Source organism: Melitaea cinxia, chromosome 25, assembly GCF_905220565.1.
Source record: "Melitaea cinxia chromosome 25, ilMelCinx1.1, whole genome shotgun sequence".
Classification (NCBI taxonomy): domain Eukaryota; kingdom Metazoa; phylum Arthropoda; class Insecta; order Lepidoptera; family Nymphalidae; genus Melitaea; species Melitaea cinxia.
The window spans coordinates 6873846-6901061 of record NC_059418.1 but is presented as its reverse complement, the minus strand read 5'-3'; the positions used below and the strand labels follow the sequence as shown (position 1 = coordinate 6901061).

General features: G+C 34.7%; 2 protein-coding genes across 2 annotated transcripts; both read left to right on the top strand.

The window, feature by feature from the left end:
- The first annotated feature begins 14845 nt into the window (after positions 1-14845).
- Positions 14846-18618, top strand: LOC123666076. The gene is made up of 4 exons (XM_045600283.1): positions 14846-14884; positions 15828-16091; positions 16477-16746; positions 18124-18618. Exons 1-4 carry the CDS (start codon positions 14846-14848, stop codon positions 18583-18585), a joined length of 1035 nt encoding a protein of 344 aa, XP_045456239.1. The 3' UTR covers positions 18586-18618.
- A 2457-nt stretch (positions 18619-21075) lies between these two features.
- LOC123666074 lies at positions 21076-22887 on the top strand. The gene has a single exon (XM_045600282.1). It carries the CDS (start codon positions 21076-21078, stop codon positions 22885-22887), a length of 1812 nt encoding a protein of 603 aa, XP_045456238.1.
- Positions 22888-27216: the final 4329 nt, after the last annotated feature.

Genomic DNA, 27216 nt, shown 5'->3' with positions numbered 1-27216 from the left:
TTAAGTTAAACGGTTTTATGTTAAACATACATTGCAATGTTTAAGATAAATGTACTAAAAACCAAAAAATAATAAAATAGATACAGTCGTGGGAATTATAAACATATGCATAGACTAGACTAAAATAAAACCGTGGGGCACGTCAATTGTCTACAATCGTTGATTAAAATGTTTGTTCTGTAATGTTACACTATAATTAGGCAGTTGTTCAACCGACAACGATGGACGTGTGATAAGTAGGGCTAGAATGTGGAAACAAGCTAGCAAGCTCGATTATAAGCGAGTTTTAGGGTTTCATAGTGGTGAGCGAGTAGTACTTTTATCATATGTTTTGTCGATTAAAGACAAACTACGAGCAGTGAAACGATTCCTCGCCAGCCAGCAGTGTGAATGTCCAACGATAAACTAGTTGAAACATCTCTTTTGTTTACATGGAGTGTATAACTATTGGAATTTCCATGAGCAAGAAAATAGTAAGTAATTTCCTCACCGTCTGCGGCCAACTGCCTATTTTAACGACGAATTAAACGATTCTTCTATCGCACATTAAGTCGATAATTTGTAGACAATTGACGTGCCCCACGGTTTTATTTTAGTCTAGTCTATGCATATGTTTATAATTCCCACGACTGTATCTATTTTATTATTTTTTGGTTTTTAGTACATTTATCTTAAACATTGCAATGTATGTTTAACATAAAACCGTTTAACTTAAAAAGTTTTTTTACCTATTTTTATTTTCTAGTTTTTAGTTTTTATTTCGCATTCTGTTTAATTCATTTAGTGCTTCATTATTGCAAGGCCCATCTTAAATATTGAGGTTGTATAGTGCACTGTATTCTTCTTGTCAAGCCCTTTTATTTGATACCCATATTGGTGGGATTGATAAAAAATTGTTATCAGACATTTGGTAGCGGCGGCCAGCTTAGATTTCAATTTTGCATAGTAAATTGTATTCTACTTGTTGAGACCTTTCATTTGATACCCATGTTGATGGGATTGATTAAACCTAAGTTATCCGCCATTTTGTAGAGGCCGCCATCTTGGATTTTAATTTTATATAGTACATTGATCATACTGGTTGAGCACTTTCATTTGATACCCATATTGATGGGATCGATAAAACCTACCTTATCCGCCATTTTGTAGTGGCCGCCATCTTGTATTTCAATTTTTTATAGTATATTGTATTCTGCTTGTTGAGCCCTTTTATTTGATACCCATATTGATGGAATCGATAAAACCTACGTTATCCGCCATTTTGTAGCGGCCGCCATCTTGGATTTCAATTTTTTATAGTATATTGTATTCTGCTTGTTGAGCCCTTTCATTTGATACCCATATTGATGGGATTAATAAAACATAAATTATCCGCCATTTTGTAGCGGCGGCCATCTTGAATTTATAATGATAATGAATAAACATAATTGTATTGTCACCAAAATCCAAAGTGTATACAAAATTTCAGATTAATCGGTTGACAGGAAGAGGGTGAAATTTGAATTACTAAATTTGACCCAAGAATAAATAAAGAAAAAATAAAAAAACAAACGGGGTGAGCTAACTAAAACCGTTTAAAAAACGAGTGTGCTTTAGACCACACGATTGAAGTATAACTTACGAAACGTAATCCTCTCTATCTTCACTAACTTACATCTCCCTCTCAACTACCGTTCGCCGCACCCGATCACACTTTTCGTAACGCTCTCGTCAAGCATTCACCAGCTTACTCCCCATGTCAAGCGTGCGTAAAATTTTACTTCAATAATGTCAATAAAACCAAGCTATTGACCTTATACGTATCATTATAGCATGGTCTTCGGTGCGACAAAGCCAGCCCTGCGGTCAGCAACCCGGCTGCCCAGCGTGACGACTATGGGCAACACACGTGATTTTTATTCCATTTTCGGCGCGAACTTGTGGAGGCCTATGTCAAGCAGTGGACTGCGATAGGCTAAAGTGAGTGTATCATTATAGTTTTGTTACGATTAAGTCAAGGAGTGTCAATAGATTGTCATAACACGGTATCTCAACAAAGTGTTCAGCTCTGTTATATTAATTAAGGCCAATTAGTAACAACAGGGCGGATAACCCAGTGTGTGTAATCGCTGTTTACTTGTGAGTGTTTTGTGTGTCTCGAGTTGTAAGTGTATGTCTAACTCTTACTTCAAGGGTTCCGTATCGCTCGAATATTTCATTGACTATTTTTGAATCATCATTATACAAACTAAAATTATTTTTCGCTTTGTTTAATACTATGTAATGATTATTAAAAAAATAACTTAAATAAAGTAATGAAGCAGTACCAACATGAGTTTGTAGACGAATTTCGATGACTCTCACTTTCAGATACGACAAATAAGAATTTCCACTGTACAATCGAAGATCAGAATGATCCCTAAAAATATTGTGGTGTCGCTAAATAACCATTTTTTTAACGCATTAAATTTATTGGCATTTAAAACGAAGTGACAGACAAGAAAAAAATAAAAAGTCAAAAAGTAAAAACGCTTTTGAAGATACTTCACTGCTTTTTTTTATTTGTCTACTTATACTACCAAATTCCACACGAAGGTCGCAGACAAATACGGTCTCTTTCAAATATTGATCAGTTTTATCTATTATGTATATAAATAATATAAAAAGTGGTATTAGGAATGTTTAATATTTATTTTAAAACCAGCCAGTAAATATTCATCTTGATATTTAAATCACGATTAACAATAACAAATATAGTCATGATGTCATATTTTTTTTAAATGTTTGGTGAGGAGACCTTTAAGTAAAAACACCGTGACAAAGAACAAATATAGGTAGAAATACACGTATCTACACCAAGCGGAAGCCAAACTACACAGTGACGTAGCGAGCTTAACTCGCACCCGGGGCACAATATCTCTTTAGCCTCTCATTCGAAAACCATATTATATATTCAGCAATTTTTTCGTTTTGCGGACCATTTGGCGCCCGTTTGTGAGTAGCGCCCGGGGCATGATGCCCCCTCCCCCCTCGCTAAGTCACTGGAACTACACGTACAATACTCTACTACTACTACAATCTCATAAACGATTTTAAGACTGTCAAAATATAAGTTTAAAGTTTTTATTAATAATTGTGTTTGCTCGCAAACGAAAAAAAAAACCGACTTCAATTATATCGACGAGTAATACAACGTAGATCGACAAAAAAATAGTCAAGTAACTGCGCGTTATCAAAGATTACTCAAAAAGTAGTTATCAGATCTCAATAAAATTTATATGTCACCACATGACAAACATCAGCTTTCGATTAAATTAAAAATTATTAAAATCGGTACACCCAGTAAAAAGTTATTGCGGATTTTCAAGAAGTTCCCTCGATTTCTCTGGGATTCCATCATCAGATCCTGGTTTCCTTATCATGGTACTAAACTAGGGATATCTTCTTTCCAACAAAAAAAGAATTATCAAAATCGGTACACCCAGTAAAAAGTTTTTGCGGATTTTCAAGAATTTCCATCAATTTCTCTGGGATCCCATCATCAGATCCTGGTTTCCTTATCATGGCACTAAACTTGGGATATCTCCTTTCCAACAAAAAAAGAATTATCAAAATCGGTACATCCAGTAGAATGTTATGTGGTATAATACAACGTAGGTCGACGAAAAAAGCGTCAAGTAAAAACGCATTATTAGATATAGCTCGAAAAGTAGTTGTTAGATCTGAAATAAATTTAAATGGGACCAATTGGCACACACCACCTTTCGATTAAAACAAAATTTGTCGAAATCGGTCCACACGGTCAAAAGTTCTGATGTAACATACATTAAAAAAAAAAAAATACAGTCGAATTGAGAACCTCCTCCTTTTTTGGAAGTCGGTTAAAAACTAGCTGGACTTCGTCCGCGTGGAATGGTGACTTTGGACAGCATTTTTTGGATATATCTTTTGGTTTAATTTGAATTATAAACATCGTCGTTTGGATATTTACATATTCAACATGATTCTTTATATTGGCATAACTTTTTTATTTATGACTTGATTATGGTAATGATTGACATGAAACAAACGAACGCACAAATAAACAGAGAAAAATTCTAACAATCATTGTTTTAGGAGCTATATATAAAGGCCTCTATAATATTTTATCTCATATATCTTTCATGTACAGACAACGATCCGTTACATCTATATAATACTAGCCGACCCGTGCCCACTTCGTTGGACGTTAATTATTATTTTTGTGATGCAAATATATAGTAAAGTTTTCATCTCATCTCATAGAGTCAGCAAAGCATTGAGATGCTTCTGGTGTTGCAGGCGTCTATAAGGTACGGCAATCGCTTATCATCAGGTGCTTCTTTGCCGACCTAGTTATATATTTAAATAATTGTGTTTGCTCGCAAACGAAAAAAAAACCGACTTCAATTACATCGACAAGTAATACAACGTAGATCGACGAAAAAATAGTCAAGCAACTACGCGTTATTAAAGATTACTCAAAAAGTAGTTATCAGATCTTAATAAAATTTATATGTGACCACATGATAAACATCAGCTTTCGATTAAATTAAAAATTATCAAAATCGGTACACCCAGTAAAAAGTTATTACGGATTTTCGAGAGTTTCCCTCGATTCCTCTGGGATTCCATCATCAGATCCTAGTTTCCTTATCACGGTACCAAACTAGAGATATCCCCTTTCTAACAAAAAAAGAATTATCAAAATCGGTACATCCAGTAGAAAGTTATGCGGTATAATACAACGTAGGTCGACGAAAAAAGTGTCAAGTAAAAACACATTATTAGATATAACTCGAAAAGTAGTTGTTAGATCTCAAATAAATTTAAATGGGACCAATCGGCACACATCACCTTTCGATTAAAACAAAATTTGTCGAAATCGGTCCACACGGGCAAAAGTTCTGATGTAACATACATAAAAAAAAAAAAAAAATACAGTCGAATTGAGAACCTCCTCCTTTTTTGGAAGTCGGTTAAAAAATCAAAACATATATACTATAATCCATATCCATTGCTACAGCTTCTTAAAACCTCACTCATCATCATTGAGCGTCAGCGTCATCATTTTCATAAAATTTCACACCCCTATGTATTTTTTCATAACATTATATCATAAAGTTAAAAAAAAAAACCTTGGCAGAATGAACGCGACAGTGAACTTGTGCGAAAAAAATAATTATCTGCGTTCAATGCCCGGACGGACGCATATACTGTCATGTCATCGAGTTTCAAATCGCAATAGTTCTAAAGAAGTTTACCTCAAAAAATGTAGCTATATCAGACAGCTGTTACCTACAACACAAGCATTAAGTTGTTTACCTTAGAAACCGATGACCGTGTGTGTCAAACATATACTTGCGACCTCATTCCGTCCATATTTTTTTACACGATAAGCTATGACCAACGTGTCATATACTAAACCCTCCGAAACACGCTGCATCTTATGGCATAAGTATTATTCCGCTCGGTTCAGTAGTTTTCGAAGTAAAGCCGAACGAAAAATCGGCTTTCCATTTATTGGTTATAAATGAATATGTGCTACGACGCAAACGAGAAAAAAAACTGACTTCAATTACATCGACAAGTAATACAACGTAGGTCGACGAAAAAATAGTCAAGTAAAAACGCATTATTAGATACAACTCGAAAAGTAGATGTTAGATCTCAAATACATTTAAATGGGACCAAATGACATGCACTACCTTTCGATTAAATTTTTTTTGTCGAAATCGGTCCACCCAGTCAAAAGTTCTGAAGTAACATACTTACATTAAAAAAAAAAATACAATCGAATTGAGAACCCCTCCTTTTTTGGAAGTCGGTTTAAACAGGGAGATGTTAATCACACAGAGCGAAAGAAGTAATGGCTAAAACAAGTATCAATTTTTCATCATGTTAGGACAATGACACAATTTTAAAATACCATTTTAGTTATTATTTGCGTTTTTGGATTGAAGCCAGCAAATATTTACTCCATACATCACAAAACAATATGTTTGTTCGCGAACGAAAAAAAAAAACAGTGACTTCAATTGACATTGAAAAGTAATACGACGTAGGCAATTGAAAAAAAATCGATTAAATACGCATTATAAGATATAAATAATAAAGTACTTGTCATATCTCGATCAATTTCAAACGGGACCAAACGACAAGCGCCAGCTTTTGATTAACAAAAGAATCATTAAAATCGGTACACCCAGTAAAAATTTATAAGGTAACACACAAAAAGAAATATCGTTCGAATTGAGATCCTCCTGCTTTTATGAAGTGGGGCAACAGTTCCCTCGCAGCGTCTGTCTTTCTGTTCATGTGGTTTTCACCAATAGATAGAGTGATTGAGGAGGATGGTTCAGGTACATAATTTGTTAAGGTTTTCTGTAGATTTGGTGAAATATGACAATAACAGTTCAACTGGTCAATAATAATAAATATATGACGTGGTACTATGACGTCACACTAAGTAGGGGAGGTCTCATAAATGTGCCCATCCGTAACAAGGACGGAGGAGGGGTCAAAAATTCGTGAAAATGTATTATTCGTGTGACGTAATTTATTTATCCCTTAAGGGAGAAGCTCTTACGTAGCAGTAATAAACTGATTGGCGCAATTTATAAACGTAAATTTACACTCATATGTCGGTTAGAGTCATAAATACAGTCAAAAAGGAAGGCTAGCGCGGCATCCGGAGGTTGGCAGCACTGTCGCGCAATTAGGTCAAGACGGTGAGAAGACGCGTCGCACGATTGAGAAGTTTGTGGAAATCATTACAACAAAGACTATGGCAGCTACGATGTAGTTTCTTTGCTCAATTATCTCATTATTCGTTAATGATTGAAGATAGTTATAATAAAACTCTTATGACATCTTTTTAATACAAGTAGATCGGCAAATAAGCGTACGGCTCACCTGGTAGTAAGCGATTACCGTAGCTTATAGACGCCTGCAACACCAGAAGCACCGCAAGCACGTTGCCGACCCTTGAACCTCCCTAGACGCTCATCACAACAATCATATTCTAATCGTGGTACAAGACAATCCGTAATAAATTACTTCAGCCTATCGCAGTCCACTGCTGGACATAGGCCTCCACAAGTCCGCACCAAAAATGGCGTAAACTCATGTGTCCGTAACAAATGGATGGATGTTTTATACTCTACAACGCAAAAACTTCTGAAGAGATTGTAAAAGAACTTGATACATAGATAGCTGGAATCCAAAATAACACATATACTACTGATGATTCGGCAAACAAAAGGCGAAAGATAAAGGTGACGTTTAGAAAGAGAAATCAATTAAAACTCTTTACTTGAAAACTTCATAGGCACAATTTAAAAAGTGCGCGTGTCAGCTGTAAGCGACTGGAGTTTACTGTTTAAGAACTACTCTAGTAAAATAAGTTTTGTATTGCAGAATTATACAAAGCGCAATATACAAATATATTAATAAAAAAATTTTGGTCTTTACTCATTAAGAATCGTTTTTCATATAAGGCCCCCGGTATGAAAAAAAATATGAGTAAAATCTACTGATCGAATGACCTCAATAGGGTTCCGATAGATGGCGTTATTTGATTCTTTTATTTACTATTTGAAATGGTATTAATCTTTTTTAGACTCGCTAAAAAAATACAGTCGAATTGAGAACCTCCTCCTATTTTTAAGTTGGTTGAGAATATTGTATATAATATTAAAAGTTACAACCCTATTTATTAGACTCTCAGTATCTAAAAGATTAAACAATTACAATAGAATAAACCACAAACCAACAATAAATATTACTTGGAAAATAGCTTGTAATAATATTGAAACAATTGTTTATTTTTTTACACAGCAGTGCCTGCGACTCCATCTTTTGAAGTGATAAATTCTTTTATGGGAGGGTAAACCGCTTCGTTACGTAACGCGTTACGGCGCCAGTCTGTCTGGCTTCCCTTTCCCTCAAGCATACAGCAGCGATAGGCGGGCTCCTCTCTCTCTCACTCTAACTCAGAGCGCTAGCTGTCTTTTCTCAAGTTAAATAATTTCAATATTAAATCGGTTTTTTTTTTGTTATCGCAGGGGAACCCATTTACGGGTGATATCCAGGACGCCCCGGTAGTCCTAGACCGTATGTCGGCTTCAACACTTGGGGTTGTACTACCAACCAAACCCCTGCGCTTTAATTGGAGGGTCCCGGATCTGCAGGCAACAGGATCCCTCAAGCGACAGGCTGGCCTCGGCAAAAAGACCAGACTTCTCCTCCATGGGGACTGTCCGGCTCACCTCTGAACAATCCCGACGACGTCGTGTCTAGCAGGACCGGGTTCCCATCCCGGCCCGACACGGGCACAAGGGCGTTACTGGAAGCGCATTAAGTAGCGCCTCCTACGCACCCCCGTTCGTCGCCTACGGACGGAGGCCTCGTCGGCGGCCCCCTCTCTCATCCGCTCGTCGTTCCCGTTCTGGGACATTACTGTCTCGCAGAAGGAGGCCATCGCCTTCCAGGACTCGTCGTCGCCGAGCATCGCGGTGATAACGCTCGGCGGTGACAAGTCCCCTCCGAAAATCGGTTCAACTTAGATTAGTTTTAGTTATCACTTCAGTCGGGCGTCCCTGATGGTAAGCGGATACCGTGTAGCTTATGGACGCCTACAACACCAGAACCATTACGAGCGCGTTACCGACCCTTCTAGAAGCTACGTTATTCACCACAGGAGCACAACACCAATTGAGAGCAGCATTATTTAGCTGTGATCTTCTGTAAGGATGACGTACTTCCCAAGTCGGGCTGCTCCAAATTTTGAGCAGGATATTTCCTCAATTAGACCCTCAATTGCTTGCGTAGTATATATTTAATACATATATCGGGTACAAGCGATAAAATATACATTAATTTTTAATTTAGAACTGCAATAACCGTTAATTTCGTTCAGTAATTTTTCGTGATTCGCTAACAGACTACAGAAAAAATGTATAAATAATATTATTTTCTTCTATCCTATTAAGACCCTCCATACATTTTTTTTAACTACCACTTATATACAGACGTACAATACAAGACAATACAAATATTCTTTATTGTAAACCGCAATAAAATTATGACAAAATAAACAAATATACAAAAGGTAGTATTATTATTATGTATGGGTAAAAATTTCGCTTCTGCCACTGGTAGCTTGGAGAATAAGCCTCAGCTTTACCTACCTTACATTGCTTCAAATTTGGCGTCAAGTTCGATGGTTTTGAATGAGACTGATGACGTAGAAGTCACAACCATCATCAATGGTCTTAAGAGCCATTCTGCTGTTGGATGGGACGGTATAACGACATCTTTACTTAAAAGCGCCGTGGACATTCTCTGTCCTTCAATTACTAGGGTCTGTAATCTCTGCTTGTCTCAGGGAATATTCCCCAGGGTCTTTAAAACCGCCATTGTTCACCCAATATTTAAAAAAGGTTGTAAAGAATCTGTTACCAATTATAGACCTATTTCTGTTTTAAGTTCTCTGTCAAAGATTCTTGAAAAACTTATTAACAAAAGAATCGTGTCTTATTTAGAGAAATATAGCTTGCTTGCTTGCTTGTAACCAATATGGTTTTAGAGCTGGTAAATCTACAGAGGATGCGCTTATGACTTTGGTGGACGATGTGATTGGAAATATCGACGGTAAAAGGAGGACTCTGGGTATATTCTTGGACCTGTCTAAAGCGTTTGATACAGTTTCTCTTCCTTTTCTTCTTATTAAATTGGAAAAAATTGGCGTCAGGGGAATTGCTCTAAACCTCCTGAAAAGCTATCTATCTGAAAGAACGCAAAAAGTTAAAATAAACAGTGTCATCAGTGATGAGGCGAATCTTACGTATGGAGTACCACAGGGTAGTATATTGGGTCCCACTCTTTTCTTGATATACGTAAATGACCTCTGTAATCTTAAAATACCAAACTGCAAAATTGTATCATATGCAGATGACACTGTTCTTCTCGTCCATGGTAAAAATTGGACTGAGACGCGTAAGCATAGCGAAATGGCTCTCACCGTCGTGACGAGTTGGTTGTCTAACAACATCCTGACTTTAAATTTGGATAAGACTGTGTTTATGACATTTGGCTGCAAGCGCTCCTTACCCTCCAATTCCTTCTCACAACACATAAATGCTATCCCGAACATGGTATTTGCAGCTGTAGCAATATAACTCGCTCTTCCATTGTAAAATATCTAGGTGTACTCGTTGATGAAAATCTTACTTGGAAGAATCAGATACAAGCTATTGCCTCCCGGTTGCGTAAACTTACATACATCTTTAGGCAATTAAGATCAAGTGCTAGTTTCCAAATTATGAAGATGGTTTATTATGCCCTTGTGCAATCGTTACTTGCTTACTGCATACCGGTTTGGGGTGGTGCAACCAAAACAACCTTGCTTCAACTGGAAAGAGTGCAGAGATGTATCCTAAAGATTATGATTTCGAGACCTATCCGTTTCCCGACAACAGAACTGTACGAGATTTGTGGCGTATTAACAGTTCGACAGTTATTTGTCCTTTGCTCTGTTCTCCGTAAACACAAATTCACCCCATTTGATGAACGGTTTTTGTCGGGAAAGCGGAGATGTGATAGAGTATGTCCTGTTCAATTTTGTCACAGAGTCTCCTCATTTCGTCAGTATTATTACTTGAGTCCCATACTGTACAATAAAATTAATAAGCAATTAAATATTTACCCCCTTACTTATCGTGTATGTAAATCTAAATTGACAAACTGGTTATTGAAATTAAATTATAATCAGACGGAAAAACTTTTGGTCACTGTAACCTAGCTAGACATTTTTGGTGTTTTTATAGGTGAACGAAGTGAAACGTATCCACATATTCTAACAAACACATACGCACACACCTACGCACACACAAACACACACACACACACAAACATTTCGTACTTACACACAACACACGTTTCTAAATTCCACATCATTGCATCCCTTTTTATTATCTTTGTTTTATCATAGTTATTTTATAGTTGTTTGATCTTTATTATTCCTGCCGGCCTAGCATGCATACAACGAGATATCTCTTGACGAGAGAGAAAGATAATGTCTACATCGAGTATTTTCTCGATTACCCTAACATGCGCACTACGAGAGACAAAATTCTCTTCCGAAGACTTCGCCTTGTCGAGTAGAGAAACATTATCAACCATAATCACAACTGAATATCATTCTTATTTCTTATGTCGTAAAGTTGAATTTACAAGGTTATTGACCAATTTCAAACGAGTGACACATGTTTTATTTAAAAATGTTCTCGGCCTTTTGGCTAAGAAAAAAAGTGTATATCTAATTTAAAAAACTCTAATATGGAAAATAAAACGGCGTAAGTAAATGAATTTAATTATATATGTAAAACAATATGCTCGTGTTGTGCTTTATATCTTGTCGCACATTAGATAATTGTAATTCTATCACGCATTGTTTGTTTGTTTTTTTTTTTTTTTAATTTTTAAAATTTTTTGAATTTTTGAATTTTTTTTTTTGATTATTGATTTTACTTTTATTCTATTTAATTTTATTTTTAGTTATTGATTTTTTTAATATAATTTTGTTTTGTTTTTTATTCTGAATGTTGTCTTGTCTTGTTGTACTAACCAAATATGGACTTATACTTTGGTCTAAAATAAAGTATTATTATTATTATTTAGAATAAGAAGCAACAGGGCTCAAATACGTTTTTTGTGTCATTATATGGCACACTTCACTCGACTTTTCGCATTTCCCGCTCTTCGTATACCGAAATTATATAATTATAATAGGGAAACGCCATGGTATACAAAAAATAGGCACCCGGTTTTATTTATTTTTTATTTGTCGTCTTTCTCGTCGATAATATTGAAGACGAGAAGTTTCTCTTCCTAAAACGACAAAATTCGACAAAATTACGATGTCATGTTAGCTTCCGTAGAGATAAATATCACAGATCACTAAAATTGAATGATTATCTCTTCTTGACGTAACGAGAAGAGTATCGCGTGCACGCATGTTAGCTACTGTAGACATAGAGAGATAATACGAGAAAAGGGGTCGACAAAATTTTGTCGTGGCGTGCATGCTAGGCCTGCTGGTTTCATTGTTTATGTTTATTTTTTGTAACATTTGGTCATCTTTGTGATACGACGCTTTGCGAGGAGGGCGTTAATGACTGCGACACAGTTTTATACTAATGTAGTTATTATCGTTACAAATAGTTTTTGTTATGTACCAAATATTTGAAATAAATAAATATTATTATTATTATTATCCCTAAAACATAAAATATAACATAATATCCATTAATACTAGCTGTAAAAACGTATAATTTTCCGTAATTTAATCATTTTTTTTTTTTTATATAATTATAAACTAGCTGTAAGTTTTCGAAATTTGAAAAAATAAATAAAAAAGAATCTCTTCCAGACAACCTTTGGGCGAAAGCCATGAAGAGAATGAAACAATAAAAAAGGTGTACAAATGATATACAAATAACAGACAGACATGGACCAGTTAAATTTTCTGTAATGGGTACAGATAAGAATGTAAAACATTGTTCTTTGTGACGTTGATATTGCAAGTATGTGTTTATGTATTAAATTACTCAGAGATTCATGCTTCACTACTATCTGTGATCAAACACTAGGTACATACATACATTTGTAGGATATAATTAAATAAATAATTATTTTATAACATACACACACAGTCCTCTTTTATTTTTCTTTTTAACACAACAACGGGTGTGGGGCTCCCTTCGCGAACAGAACGCGTACGGACTACCCACTTAGACCAGCGGTGCCCTCATCGTTATAGTGGGGCGCCACGGGATCGTTAACGCATGCAACCGTGACGCCCCGATGTTTGGCACGCCTAGCGCCTGTGCAGGCGACCTTCGCCCAAAGAGTACTCATGAGCACCATGAGCGCTCTACTAACCCGCCGCGGTGGCGAGTGAGAGGGATGGTGCCATGCCCTTACTCTATTGCAGATGGTGAAGGAGGCGATATCGGCTTCGCGCTGCCACTCCGCAGCGTCTTCTAGAGGCACAGCCGACGCACCTCTAGCGATACACACAGTCCTCTCTTCCGATGATAAGCAACTTAATGCTTGTGTTGTAGGTAACTGCAGACTAATATATACAATGTGGGAATGCACAAACTCACAACCCCAGCAGAAAGCAGGGCTACTACAAACTGCCCCAAAGGGCTAGTCATTCATTTATTTAAATATATAAATTCAAGAGGTTTTCTTTTCAAATTCAAATCCACTTTTCCACATTGGGAAGTAAACTCATTTTCAAGAGACTATTTTTTAAAATAAATACTATAAAACTAAAAATTATTTTTAACTGACTTCCATAATCAAGAAGATTCTAGAGATGTTAGATAACTACATAACATTGTACTGGGAGTACAATTTTGATTATTCTTTTTTTAATTGAAAACTATTGCTTGTCATGTTTCCATTTAAATTTGATCGAGGTCTGACAAGTATTATTCCTAATAATGCATATTTATTATTACCTATGCCACCTCGCTCATTGTAACTAGTCTAGGTCTTAAACAACTTTTAGTCCTATGATAAAATTTTGCAAGGATATTCTATATACCATTATCTGATAAAAAAAATAAAAATTTAAATAAAACTCTTTATTGTACATCATTAAAAGAAACAACAAAATAATAACATAAAATTCAAAGGTGGTCTGGTCTTATCGCTGAAACAGCGATCTCTTCCAGACATCCTTTGGGTATAACATACGAAACAGAAACTGCAGTTAGGAAGTAAACAAATAATTGACATGCGAATTAGAACATTTTAATAAAGTACATATAGGAAAAAATTGTTCTGACAAAAAAATAAATAAAATTCTAATGCATTTTTTCTAAAACAATCCACCACTCTGCTCCACTGCAGGTTGACATCTATTTTTTCCATACTATAAGTAACTATCAGTATCAGGTGTATATGATAATAAACGGGATAAGGAAAATGAAATGAAACCAAATGAAAAACTAGCAACTATCGGTATTTAGCCACCCACTTGGCACACACACTACACAAGAGTGGTTGTAAAGAATGTCCAATCAGATAAAATTGGGTTATATATAAAATTTTGTGTATGTTTAAAAAATAAATGTTATTAATATTAATAAAAATAGGTTTCATTATTTATTTTACAAATGTAATGGTTATAAAATTAAAAAAAAATTATCAAGGCATGAAACTAAACAAAATGTTTAAAAAGAGTTTTGTCGTAATAATAAACAAAGAGTTAGAATTTTCTTAAAATAAGCATCCTTAAAAATTTAAAATAGAATCAAAATAATATTATAAGTTCATAATAAATATGGTCATTAAATATTAATTATTTGCCAATTCATAGTTTTTATTTTAAGTTTTTTGACTTTAATTAAAAAAAATACAATTTTATATATAAGTTTTAACTAGTAAAATACACTTTTAAATTACTATTATATGTAAAAGGAAGAAACGCATAGTGCATCGCAATACAATATACAAAAAAAAAAAAAAATATTTCCATGACAATGTAATTAAAAACCTAAAACATCTCATTATAATTACCATAAATCTCGAAATGTATACGAACGTCATTATATTACAATAGATTATTCATTTTTATTACTCACCGATATGTATTTGCTTCGAAAATAAATTAGGAACACAAATCAAAATAACACATATACACTCATCACTTGCACATCACACCTATAAGAATTTTAATTCACTATAAACAAGGGAATTTTCATAACATATACAAAAGTCAACCATTGTTTCCCGTTGTACAACAATGAATGAATGAATAGATATTTCAATAATGACAGAAATGATAGTAGGAGGTACAGAGTACTACAGAGTACTTACTACCTAGGTAGTGTCATTTTTTCATTCTTCATAATATGATAGATCAATGATAGACCTACACATGGGTGCCAAAATTTTATTCTACTTATTGATTACAAAATAAACTTTTTATTATGTTATAATTTCAAGTTATGTTATCAAGATACATTTCTGAAACACGTCACAAAAATTTAAGTCTTTTATTTTGACAATCGTACGAGCTCTAAGTGCTGAGCTAAACCTGCTTTTCAATATTTGTCAGATTATTTTAAATATGCAATATTTTATATTATCCATCAAACCCTGGCCTTCTCCAACAAACTAGCCATCAATAGAAAATTTTGTTATTATAGCTGAAAAAAATTACAGCCAGACATAATATGAAGGTAATACAATACTTACAACATTTTATTAATTATATAAAGTACTTACAACATTTTTAAATGGCAACAAAAATCTAGAATATCACAGCTAACAACTAACACACTAACATACAGCAACAACTACTAACTAACACACAGCTAACTAACAAAGTTAGCGATGAACGTGATTGTTTTGTTCGTTTTTAGTACATAGATATTATATATGATGATATATTTTATTAAAGATAGATACGTCATTACAAATATTTTCATTAAAAAGGAAAGTTAAGTATCTACGTTTGAAATTTCTTTGTTTTTCTAAAAAAACCTACAATTGTTGATAAACAATGAACATTCTTTTTTATACAAACGAGTAAGCGATTAAAAATGAATGGAATTAAACCCACTCAATTTCAAATAATGAAGCTGAAAGTCATGTTCGTTACTTTATTATTAAATACGAATATATCATTACAAGAAAACAATCAGAACTTTTTAAACAATTTTTTTGATTACGATTTTAATTGGAGTACAGAAAAAACAAATTTACGTCAGAGATTTTTAGAAAAAAAGAAACAAGATTTAAAATTAAAGCTATTCGATAAAATAGATTCGAATAAAACCTTATTCGTTAACGGTATAATGCATTTTCTTAATGATAATTTAAAAAATAGAATGGAAAATTCGTTTAGAAACGTTTTAATGATGAAAGGTTCTAAGTATATTTTTAAAAGAGATTTCTTTTGGAGAACATGGCGCGAAGTAAAAAATGAAACTGGTTATAGTTCAGTGATTTGTTATAAGTGTCAAAGTATTATCAATGAAATGTGTGTTAAATGTCATAGTGGCGGATATTGGGTAACAATAATTTTAACATTCTCTCCTTAACTCAAATTATATTATAATCTTCCTCTTCTTCTTTTGGATTAATAGATATTAATGTCGTCATAACTATGAGCACATATAATTTCGCTAATGTCGAGTAAACATAGTAACTACTTCTTATCAATACTTGAGTTTGCTTACAAACGAAAACAAAAACCGACTTCAATTGCATCGACATCGGATACGTCAAGCAGTACAGTAGTCAGTAAAACATTCAATTATATAATATGTGTTAGTAAGGATAACCTAAAAAACTAATCGTCAGAGTGTGTGTGTGTATGTTTATAAAATATATTTATTTATTAACACTATTTTATCAATATTTTATAGTTTAATTTGTGTTCGACACTTTTTACAGGTTATCGAAGAAAAACCACCAAAATGTCCATACGAAATACTTTCCTTAAAAACGGAGCAAGAAGTATGCGTTGTCAATTACACACAATATTTTAAGCAATTTGATTCATGTCCATCTATTATGTCGCTAAGAGAGTTAAGAATATCTTGCGGGAATCCTGTCGAAACAAAATGGCGGATTAAAAGAACGTACATTAAAGACGTTACTGAACGCAATATGGCTGTCATTTGTCAAGGGAGAGAAAATTGTGAAGTTTCAACTTTGTATTGGGTAACTCAATTTTAACCGACTTTAAAAAGGGCATTTTATTGAGATGGGGCACACCAGGAAATAACCTGATTAAAATCTGAAACAACCCGTCTGGGAGAGTACCTCAACTTTACAGAAGGTCACATCTAAATAACACTGCTATTAAGTAGTGTTGTGTTCCTATTTGAGTATGGTTGAGCTGATGGACAGGGTCGGGCTGGGTTGGCAACTCGGCAACGCGCTTAATGCTCCTGGTGTTGCAGATACTTACCATTAGGGCCTTACACTTGTTTGCCGAACTAGTTGTAAAAAAAACTAGCTGAAATAAGTACTACATGTTTAATTAATAAAGTTTATCTTCGCACCCTGGTCTTGTCAAACATTTTTATATGTATATCATTAATTGAGGTACCTATATGAGACAATTTGTTTACTACAGAACTAGTTGTTTGAAAACTTAGCTCTTACGTAGCTTGAGATCTAGAGTAACACTTACGCTAATTTTTTATCAGTTTTTTGGAAATTACACGGATGAACCACTTTTTTTATACAACTAGGTCGGCAAACAAGCGTACGGCTCACCTGATGGTAAGCGACCCTAGATTATAGACGTCTGCAACACCAGAAGCATCGCAAGCGCGTTGCCGATTCTATCCCCAATTCCCCCAGGAGTTCTGGTCAGCTTACTGACCAACAAGAACACAACACAGTTTGAAAAAGGGTATTATTAACCGACATCAAAAAAAGGAGTAGGTTATCAATTCGACCGTATGTTTATTTTTATGTATGTTCGGGGATAACTGCGTCGTTTATGGACCAATTTCGATAATTCTTTTTTGTTGGAAAGGAGATATCCTTAGTTTAGTACCATGATAAGGAAATCAGGATTTGAGGATCGGATTCCAGAGGAATCGAGGGAAACTCTCGAAAATCCGCATAACTTTTTACTGGGTGTACCGATTTTGATGGTTTTTAATTTAATCGAAAGCCGATGTTTATCATGTGGTCATATTCAAATTTCATCGAGATCTGATTACAACTTTTGGAGTAATCTTTGATAATGCGTATTTACTTGACTTTTTTTTTGTCTACCTACGTTGTATTACTTGTCGATATAATTGAAGTCGGTTTTTTTAAGATCTTCTGTAGGGTCGAGGTACTTCCCCAATCGGGCTGCTCCATATTTTGAGCAGGATTCCTAGGAGAGGATTTCCTGCTGTGTACTGCCTCAGTTACTTGTACATTACATAAATAACTAAAGAGCTCTATAACACGTTACTCTTAGCGTCACTAGGCGTCATCGTCACTTTTTTCACACGATTTCAGGAACCAATCTTTTTCATACCGTAGACCATGTATGGCTTCTTAAGGAGTAACCTTAAAAAATATCTTTTTTAGTTCAAACCGGATCACATATCATTTAAAATAATAAATTCAACAAACCACGTGTTTTATTCGAGAATTATGAAGACTGGTAATATAAATTATGTATGTACCGACGACTGTGGTGTATACAATTTAGATACAAAGGAAATAACAAAAATTGAATCACCTTTGATGGTTGATTTGCTTAATGTCAATAAACCTTGGCAGACGAATAAGAAAAAACGTACATATAGACATTCACATAACATGACAGACAGGAAAACGTACAAAACTGAGATAAATTTGCTGTTTAAAAAGAATTCCTATTATAAAGCACAAAAAAATAAAAAATTCGGTGGCATAATAAATGGTAAGCCTTGGTCTGAAAATAAAAGAAATAAAGAATTGTCAACAAAAAGTTCTTGTAAGAAATTGGAAGAACGGTATTTGGAAAGTGAGGAAGACGATAGTTATTACGTGTTGAATGAAATATAATAATTGTAAATTTAAAATAAAATTTGATAATTTTGACCTTTTTTCATATTAAAAACAAAACGATAATGGTGACAGTCATGAGCGTATTTGTAAAGGTGGGGTAGACTTAAATAAATTTAAAAAGTCATTAAATATCAACATAACAGAATATATTTTTTTTACCATCACTAACTACTCTTATTCAATGATAGCTTACAAATGTTTTGGCTAATCTAAAAATTCTGTTTTTACATTCGAGTCACTGTAGTGCAAATATGCCATTTTGTCCCTCTCGCTATAGGCGTACCCACACTCCCATTGCGAGAGGAATAAATTAAACCACATACACATTTAAAAGTTGTACGCAAAATAATTGTTTGCTCGCAAACGATTATAAACGACTTCAAGTACATCGACAAGTAATTCAACGTAAGTAGTCGAAAAAAAATAGTCAAGTAAATAAGCGTTATCAAAGATTACTCAAAAAGTAGTGATCACATCTCAATCAAATTTAAATGGAACCACACGACAAGCATCAGCTTTCGATTAAAACAAGAAATATTAAAACTGGCCTACCAAGTGAAAAGTTAGGCCGTATATATAACATTTATTTATTTATTTATTCAGAAAACCAACAGCTTATACATATTATTGTTATCATAAAGCATACAACAAATAATAAAGCCAATAACAGGTTTCCCTAAAGTTAACAAATTGGTATTACGGAAATATCGTTGACAAAAAAAAAGAAAACAACAGTCACAATCAGTACATTCCGATACAAAAACATGCTTAAAAGAGAATTTTAATGTTGATACACAGTTAACTAACACTTAGCAATACACATACATAGTAAAAGAGTAAATAACTACACATCATACATATACAGATAAGATAATATAATATTATATATATCATCATCATTCCAGCCTATTGCAGTCCACTGCTGGACATAAGCCTCCACAAGTTCGCGCCAAAAATGCGTGAACTCATGTGTGTTGCCCAGTCACCACGCTAGGGGGATATATATATACACATAAATACATACGCAACGAAAACAAATCGTTTTCTGAATATAGCAACCAGGAACATTCCAATGGTGGTAAGCGGTTACCGTAGCTTATGCGCTTGCAATACCGGAAGCACCACGAGCCCGTTACCGACCTTACCACCGACCCTGTCCATGAGATATCTACCTTACTCACACAGGAACACAACACTGCTTGGAACCAGTAATATTTAGCTGTGATCTTCTGCAAGGTTGAGGTACTACCCCCGTCGGGCTGCTTTAGATTTTAAGCAGGATATTTCAAGCTATTCCATAATCCCTTCTTCGACTAAATTGTAACCGAGCGGGTTGTATAGCTTTTACACGATGTAAGTTATTGTAATAAAAATCAGTCTTAAAATATTTAGGCACTTTAAATATTAAAATAACACCTCCATATTAGAATACTGAAACAGCAGGCTAGTAATGCGACATCATCGCCAAAACAATTTTGATAAACTATATATAAACTGCATTTTTAATCTTTCTCACTTGACTGGCCGTATGTATACACGAACTTTTGTGAACGCTTCAGCCTGTAATATCCCACTACTGGGCAGAGGCCTCTTTCCCCATGTAGGAGAAGGATCAGAGCTTAATCACCACGCTGCTCCAATGCGGGTTAGCGGATATATTCCCTACTATGAATAACTATCGCTATCAGGTGTACATGATAACAATTGGGACCGACGGCTTAACGTGCTCTCCGAGGCACGGTGGGGAGACCCACAAGGACTGCACAAACACCCAGACCACGGCAAACACCTGTATGGCCAATACAAATGTTTGTCATGTGCGGGGTTCGAACCCGCAACCGCCAGCGCAACAGGTACAATCCATGACTGTAACCGTTGCGCCAACGCGGATGGCCTGTAGGGGAGACTGGGGTCAATAGAAACACGGGTCAATAGAAACAAGTGCAATAACTACGAAACAATAAGCGATAGCGGGGTGGTCCCTGAGGGGGGATGGATCTGCGTTCGTGTCAGAACCTGTGGAACAGTGCGAGCCGCGGCTCTGTGACCGTCGGACGTTTTTACCCGAGTGTATTGCTTTTCCGGCACCAAAAGTAAGTATTTTTGATGTTTTTGTTTTGTATATTAGTCAATATCCATTGGTAGTACTTTAATACTACTTAACTTTCTGGTTGTATTGTTATTCTAATTGAATTTGTAGTGGTTTATGTATACCTACCGACTACCGTTATTTTTCTACGATTTTAAATATTCACCATGACGTTGCTGGGTCAATTGAAACAAAATTTACCGGGTCAATTGAAACATGTTTCAATTGACCCTTTATGTGGTTTTAAGCTTTTTTTCGCAGTAACACTTCTTTTTTGTTTTTAGATGCCGCGAAACCGTCCGAAAACTACTAATCGTGGAAAGTGCACTATAAATTCATATAAAAAAGCCTATGAAGAGATTAAATCAAAGGGATTAACACTTAGACAAGCTGCCGAAATGTATGGTGTTAATTTAACATCATTGTTTAGGTACAAGAAAAAACGGGAAAGTTGCAATGAAGGTTCCTCAGAATCTGTAAAGATGGGTTATTCTCCCCACAATAAAGTGTTCTCTGAAGCCCAAGAAAAGGAGTTATCGAAATATTTAATAAGATGTGCTGACATATACTTCGGTCTCCCCAAAAAAGAGGTAAAGAAACTGGCATACGAACTTACAAAATCGTACAACTTGGCAAGGCCTCGATCTTGGGATGAGAATGAGATTGCAGGAGAAGACTGGTTTTTAGGCTTTATGGCCAGAAATCCCGAACTATCAGTAAGAGCAGCTCAAGCCACAAGTTTGTCCAGAGCCACGAGTTTTAATCGTACAAATGTTGAGGCGTTTTTCGATAATTTGCAAACGGTTATGGACCGTCATAAATTTGAACCACAGGACATCTATAATGTTGACGAGACGGGAGTAACAACGGTACAAAAACCGGACAGAATTGTGGCAAGACGAGGAATAAAACAAGTTGGATCGGTGACATCAGCAGAACGTGGAACACTTGTGACGTTAGCTTTTGCAGTTAATGCCATAGGTAATGTGTTTCCTCCATTTTTTGTTTTTCCTCGCGCCCGGTTCCAAGATCATTTTTTGAGAGACGGTCCTATAGGTTCCACGGGCACTGCTAACCCTTCAGGATGGATGCAAGATTCAGGTTTCCTGCAATTTTTAAATCATTTTAAAAAATATGCCAACTCTTCAAAGTCTCATCGCGTACTGTTGATTTTAGATAACCACTCGTCTCATATACATATTGATTGTCTAGACTATTGCAAAAATAACGGAATTGTTTTATTATCTTTTCCACCCCACTGCTCGCATAAACTGCAGCCGTTGGACCGGTCATGCCTTGGTCCATTTAAGAAAGCAATAAACAGCAGCTGTGATTCATGGATGCGGAACAATCCGGCAAAGACAATGAGAATATATGACATTCCAGGCATTGTCGCTACTGCTATGCCAATAGCTTTTACTTGCAGAAATATTCAAGCTGGATTTCAAGCAACTGGAATCTACCCATTTAATAGAAACATTTTTACAGATCTAGACTTCACACCTTCTTTCGTAACTGACCGCCCAAACCCAAATGACACTCATAAATCAAATCCTGTGTCTATTGAGATACCAGATCCAAATCAGACATCTATTTCTATTGGAACACAAACAAGCGTCACTAAAAGCCAAGTTTCATGCTTAAATATAGAGTCAATTGGAGCAGTAAATTCAAGTGCTATGGACCAATCTAGTACGCCTCCAAAAAATTCAGGTGATGCAGTTACAACGGATCAATCAGTTACGCCCCCAATGACCCTTCATCCTGTTGTTGATCCATGTCAGCCATCTACAAGCTATTCAACAGTTTTCTCACCTGAATTAACAAGACCTTTTCCCATTGCTCCACCAAGGAAGCTGCCTGCAGGCGGTTGGAGAAAGAAGAAGTCGACCATCTACACGGACACTCCCGAAAAAGAAGAAATTAGGAAAGAATCAGAAAAGGAAAATCAGAAAAAACAGGCGAGGAACGTGAAAAAGAACTTGAGTAAAAAGAATAAAGGAAAGGGTAAAAAATCTAAGCAAACTAAAGAATTGACTTCTTCTGAAGATGAATCAGATAACTGCATTTGCCTTGTTTGCACGGAAAGTTTTGAGAAAAGCAAACCAGGAGAGAACTGGGTACAGTGTTCGGAGTGTAAAATGTGGGCACATGAGGCTTGCACACCTGGATACCTCAATTATTTGTGTCACAATTGTGACTCTGACTGATTTTACCAAGTTTATTTTTTATGATCTGTTTATTAAATATTGGTTACCTACATTTATTAGTAATAGTTGATCTCATTAATTTACTTATCAATATTAATATACTCTACGATAATAAGTGCCATAATTATGAATGTTGTATTAAGTTAAAACAATAATTGCTACATTAATTTTTTTTTCGTTAAATTTATGGTAAAAATAATGTTCTATGTGTAGAGTTAATTACGTCAATCACCTTGTTAAGATGTATAATAATGGTTGCTCTTCCTTTATTAAATGTTGATTACATATCTAGATTAGTAATAGTTGATCTTATTACTTATAAATATTTAAATATTCTAAATGATTAAGCAAGAAGTACCATAAGAAAATTTTGTTAAGTTAATAGCAATAAATGCTAGCTTTTTTCGTTAATTTGATGGTAGAAACTACTTCTTACCATGTTCTAATCAAAGACTGAGATTATGTGATTTAATTATAACTAAAAAAATATATTAAAATGATTATTACAATAAATAAATATTTTATTTCTAGGTGTTTCAATCGACCCCATTCATTGTTTCAATTGACCCGCAACCAGGGTCAAATGAAACAATTTTCGAGCATTTCTAAAGCACTTGTGGTTCCGTATCTGATACCTATGGATTAGAATCAACAGAGCTACTTTAAAGCCAGATAATCTAGCTATAGTCCGACACCTTTTACAAACCAGTATTGACAGAAAATATAGACACTATGGCCGTTTTTTCGGAAAACGTTTCAATTGACCCCAGTCTCCCCTACATTTAACAAAAAAATTTGCGATTTACAACGGTAAAAAAAATGAGTTAGCTCCAACAGACAACTGAAGTTAACTCCTGAAGAACGATTCATCACTCATCATCATTTCAGCCTATCACAGTCCACTGCTGGACCTAGGCCTCCACAAGTTCGCTCCAAAAATGGCGTGAACTCATGTGTGTTTCCCATAGTCACCACGCTGGGCTTGGGGTTTGGTGACCGCAGGGCTAGCTTGTCGCATCGAAGACGCTACTACCCGTCTTCAGCCTGTGTATTTCAAAGAAGCCAACAGTTAGATGGTTATCCTGCCATCGGTCGGCTTTATAAGTTCCAAGGTAGTAGTGAAACTGTGTTATTCGTTAGTCGCCTCTTACGACATCGACGGGAAGAGATGGGGTGGCTTTATTCTTTAATGCCGTAGCCACACTGCCACTTGTATATTATTAAATTTAATATATATGACTTCAATTTAAAAGAATTCAAGAGAGAGATGAAGTTTATTGCCGACTCGTCTCACCAGAATAAACAATCTGAATTGGCGATAGCTTCACGTGAAATATAATTAAATTTGTTTTCTAACGTTTACGCGAATTTCACTTTTATGTCACTAGGTCGGCAAACAAGCGTACGGCTCACCTGATGGTAAGCGACTACCGCAGCCTATAGACACCTGCAACACCAGAAGCATTGCAAGCGCGTTGCCGACCCAATCCCCAATCCCCCCAGGAGCTCTGGTCACCTTACTCACCAACAGGAACACAATACTGCTTGAAAACAGTATTATTTAGCTGTGATCTTCTGTAAGGTCGAGGTACTACCCCAGTCGGGCTGCTCCATATTTTGAGCAGGAAATTCCTGCTGTGCCCTACCTCAGTGTAAACTCATTATAATAAAAGAACTTTTTCGGATTTTTTGGCGGTTTATTAAATTTTTTAAATGTCTGACGTTTTGGATACTTTATAGCAACTATGGTCACGGGAGGACCATTAACCGGTTTTCAAAAAACTTAATAAACCGCGATAAAACCAGAAAAAGTCGTTTTATTATATAATTTATTAAAGTCAATAATTTGTCAGATGATTATTCAAAGTACTTTTAAAGCCGATTTCAATCAAAGTTTATATTGAAAAGGCAATATAATAACCTTCAAATAAACATTAATAAAAATAATAAAAACTCTTTATTGAACACCAACACCAAGAATGAGCATAATAAAAAAATAAAAAAACAGGAGATAAGTACAATATTTACTTTATATAAAAGATTATGTAAACTTTTCCACAAATATAAAAATGTATACAACTGTTAAGGCACACAGGCTATATGTAACAATAGTTAAGGCACATAGTGGTGTTACAGTTTGGAAGACATATTCAGTAATTTGGCAATCTGGTAATATATTATAGCATTAAGAGCATGTTTCGCAGTTACCCATAAACGTTATTTGATAGATGACGGTATATAGCAGATAAAAGTTAAAAATATATCATTCTTTTTCACCATCAAATTGCACTATATGACATTTTTTTTTTATTTTCAAGTTGTAGTTTATTGACTGAGGTGAAACAGGTTCTAAACGTTTATTCTACCTCCTTCTTATAAAGTACCTATATTTGTAATTTATGTACAGGATAAATTTTATCCACAAATGGTGATAAAACTCTAAAATCCATGTTTAAAGTTAAAAATTGATACACTTATATAGATAAGTAGAACAGCATATGACTACAGTTTATATGGAAATTTTCATTGTTTGTGTTACTACAAACTAAAGTAACAATCATTTTTTTTTTTGAAGATACTTCTTTAGGCTCATTAGGGAAAAATGATGAGAGTACATTTTTACGATGCACACACACACCGTCACAAAAAACCGACGCCCTGAAGTTAGTTAGTCAACAAAGAAGAAGTTAGCAACGTAAATTTAGCTACCCAATGAATGTGTGTACACACCGTCACAAAAAATGGACACCCTGAAGTTAGCTAGTCAATGAAAAAGTTAGGTAGTCAACAGAGAAGTTAGCTAGTCAACGAAGTATAACTTCTTACGTGCGTACATAAGTACATACACACTTTTTTTGTTAAAATATATTTTTAATTATCTGTTATGTGTATCTATATATTATACAAATCTCGTCTTGACAATAATGTACATATAGAGAATTATACAAAATTTGGAAGTTATGGTCATATATACATTTTGGCGATTCATTTTTATTTACGTATATTCTGCTACATCACTTTTTACTGACTGTTCTTGATTGTTCTCCGAACCTTACCACACTTGTGATCGACGAATAAATAATGTCTTTTAAAAGTTTTACTGCATTTAAGGCAAATGTATTTCCTTATATTCATGTGTGTTTCTCTAATATGAGCTCTGAGACTTTTCTTTATCATTTCACGTTTACAATAATCACAAATCGCTTTCGAAAACTGATCGACAAAGTGCGATCCATATGTAGACTTTTTATTACTGACATTCTCGATTTCAGATACATTTTCGATCTTGGTAACTTTTTTTATTGTGATCATATTGTTGTTGATTTTCGTCATTTTTACAAAAGCGTCAGTACTGCCGACTTTTTCTATCCAGCTTTCGTTTAAATCTTTATTAAAATGTGAAGGTTGATTACTAAATTCTATGTTAAAATGACATTTTCGTATGTGATGGTCTAGCACTCTTTTCTCACAGAACACAACACTGCACGCTTTGCACGTGAATCCTACGTAATCAGGATTGATAGGTTCATCGTGTATCTTCTTCAAATGTACGATTAAATTGTATTTATTAACGAAATCCCGCCCGCAATAGTCACACAGAAACTTTTTCTTTTTGTCTTCTTTTCCTGAGTGACTTTTCATATGACGATTATACGAATCCCTTCGGAAATATTCTTTCAAACAATATTTACACGTGAATCTCGGTTTTACAGCGTCGTGTCCGAATAAATGCGATTTAAATTTATAGGTACTTCCTAAGACGATTTTATTGCAAAGTTCGCAAAAGTTACTTTTATTTTGACCTGAATTTTGACTATTCTTCATCATAATCTGTTCTTGATAAACTATGTTATATTTTAAAATATTGTCTAGTTGTTATTTGTAAAAAAAAAACAGTAAAAAACCTTGATTTTTTGATAAAAATTAAACAAAATAAGAAGTAAATAAAATAACATGCAAAATAAAAAAAAAAAACATTAATACATTCAACAGTTGGACAGCCGACAGATTACGTAAACTAGCTCGTCATATTTTTTTCTGGTAACAATTGTGACATAAAACAAAAAAGAATAAAATTGTATTTTATTTCTATTGTTTATATTAATAAGAAAGGAAACAAAAATTAATAACATGATTATACCTATCATTACCTTCCGAGAGAACAGCGACTTAAAAACAATGAGAGATAATATTTTATGAAGAGTGTTACACGCCTAAGCCGGTTACACCTAATTTAAGGAAAATACATCCTTATTACATGAACCATATGAGATAATTTAAAAACTAAAATTGAAATATTTAAATAAAATCAAATTAGTAATATGCTAT

Bases quoted from the DNA above. Each gene is read 5' to 3' on its own strand.
- LOC123666076 (XM_045600283.1), top strand. From the start codon at position 14,846: ATGACAGAAATGATAGTAGGAGGTACAGAGTACTACAGA. The intron at 14,885-15,827 runs GTACTTACTACC...TTAAAATTAAAG, and splicing joins GAGGTACAGAGTACTACAGA to CTATTCGATAAAATAGATTC. The intron at 16,092-16,476 runs GTAACAATAATT...CACTTTTTACAG, and splicing joins GTCATAGTGGCGGATATTGG to GTTATCGAAGAAAAACCACC.
- LOC123666074 (XM_045600282.1), top strand. From the start codon at position 21,076: ATGTATGGTGTTAATTTAACATCATTGTTTAGGTACAAGAAAAAACGG.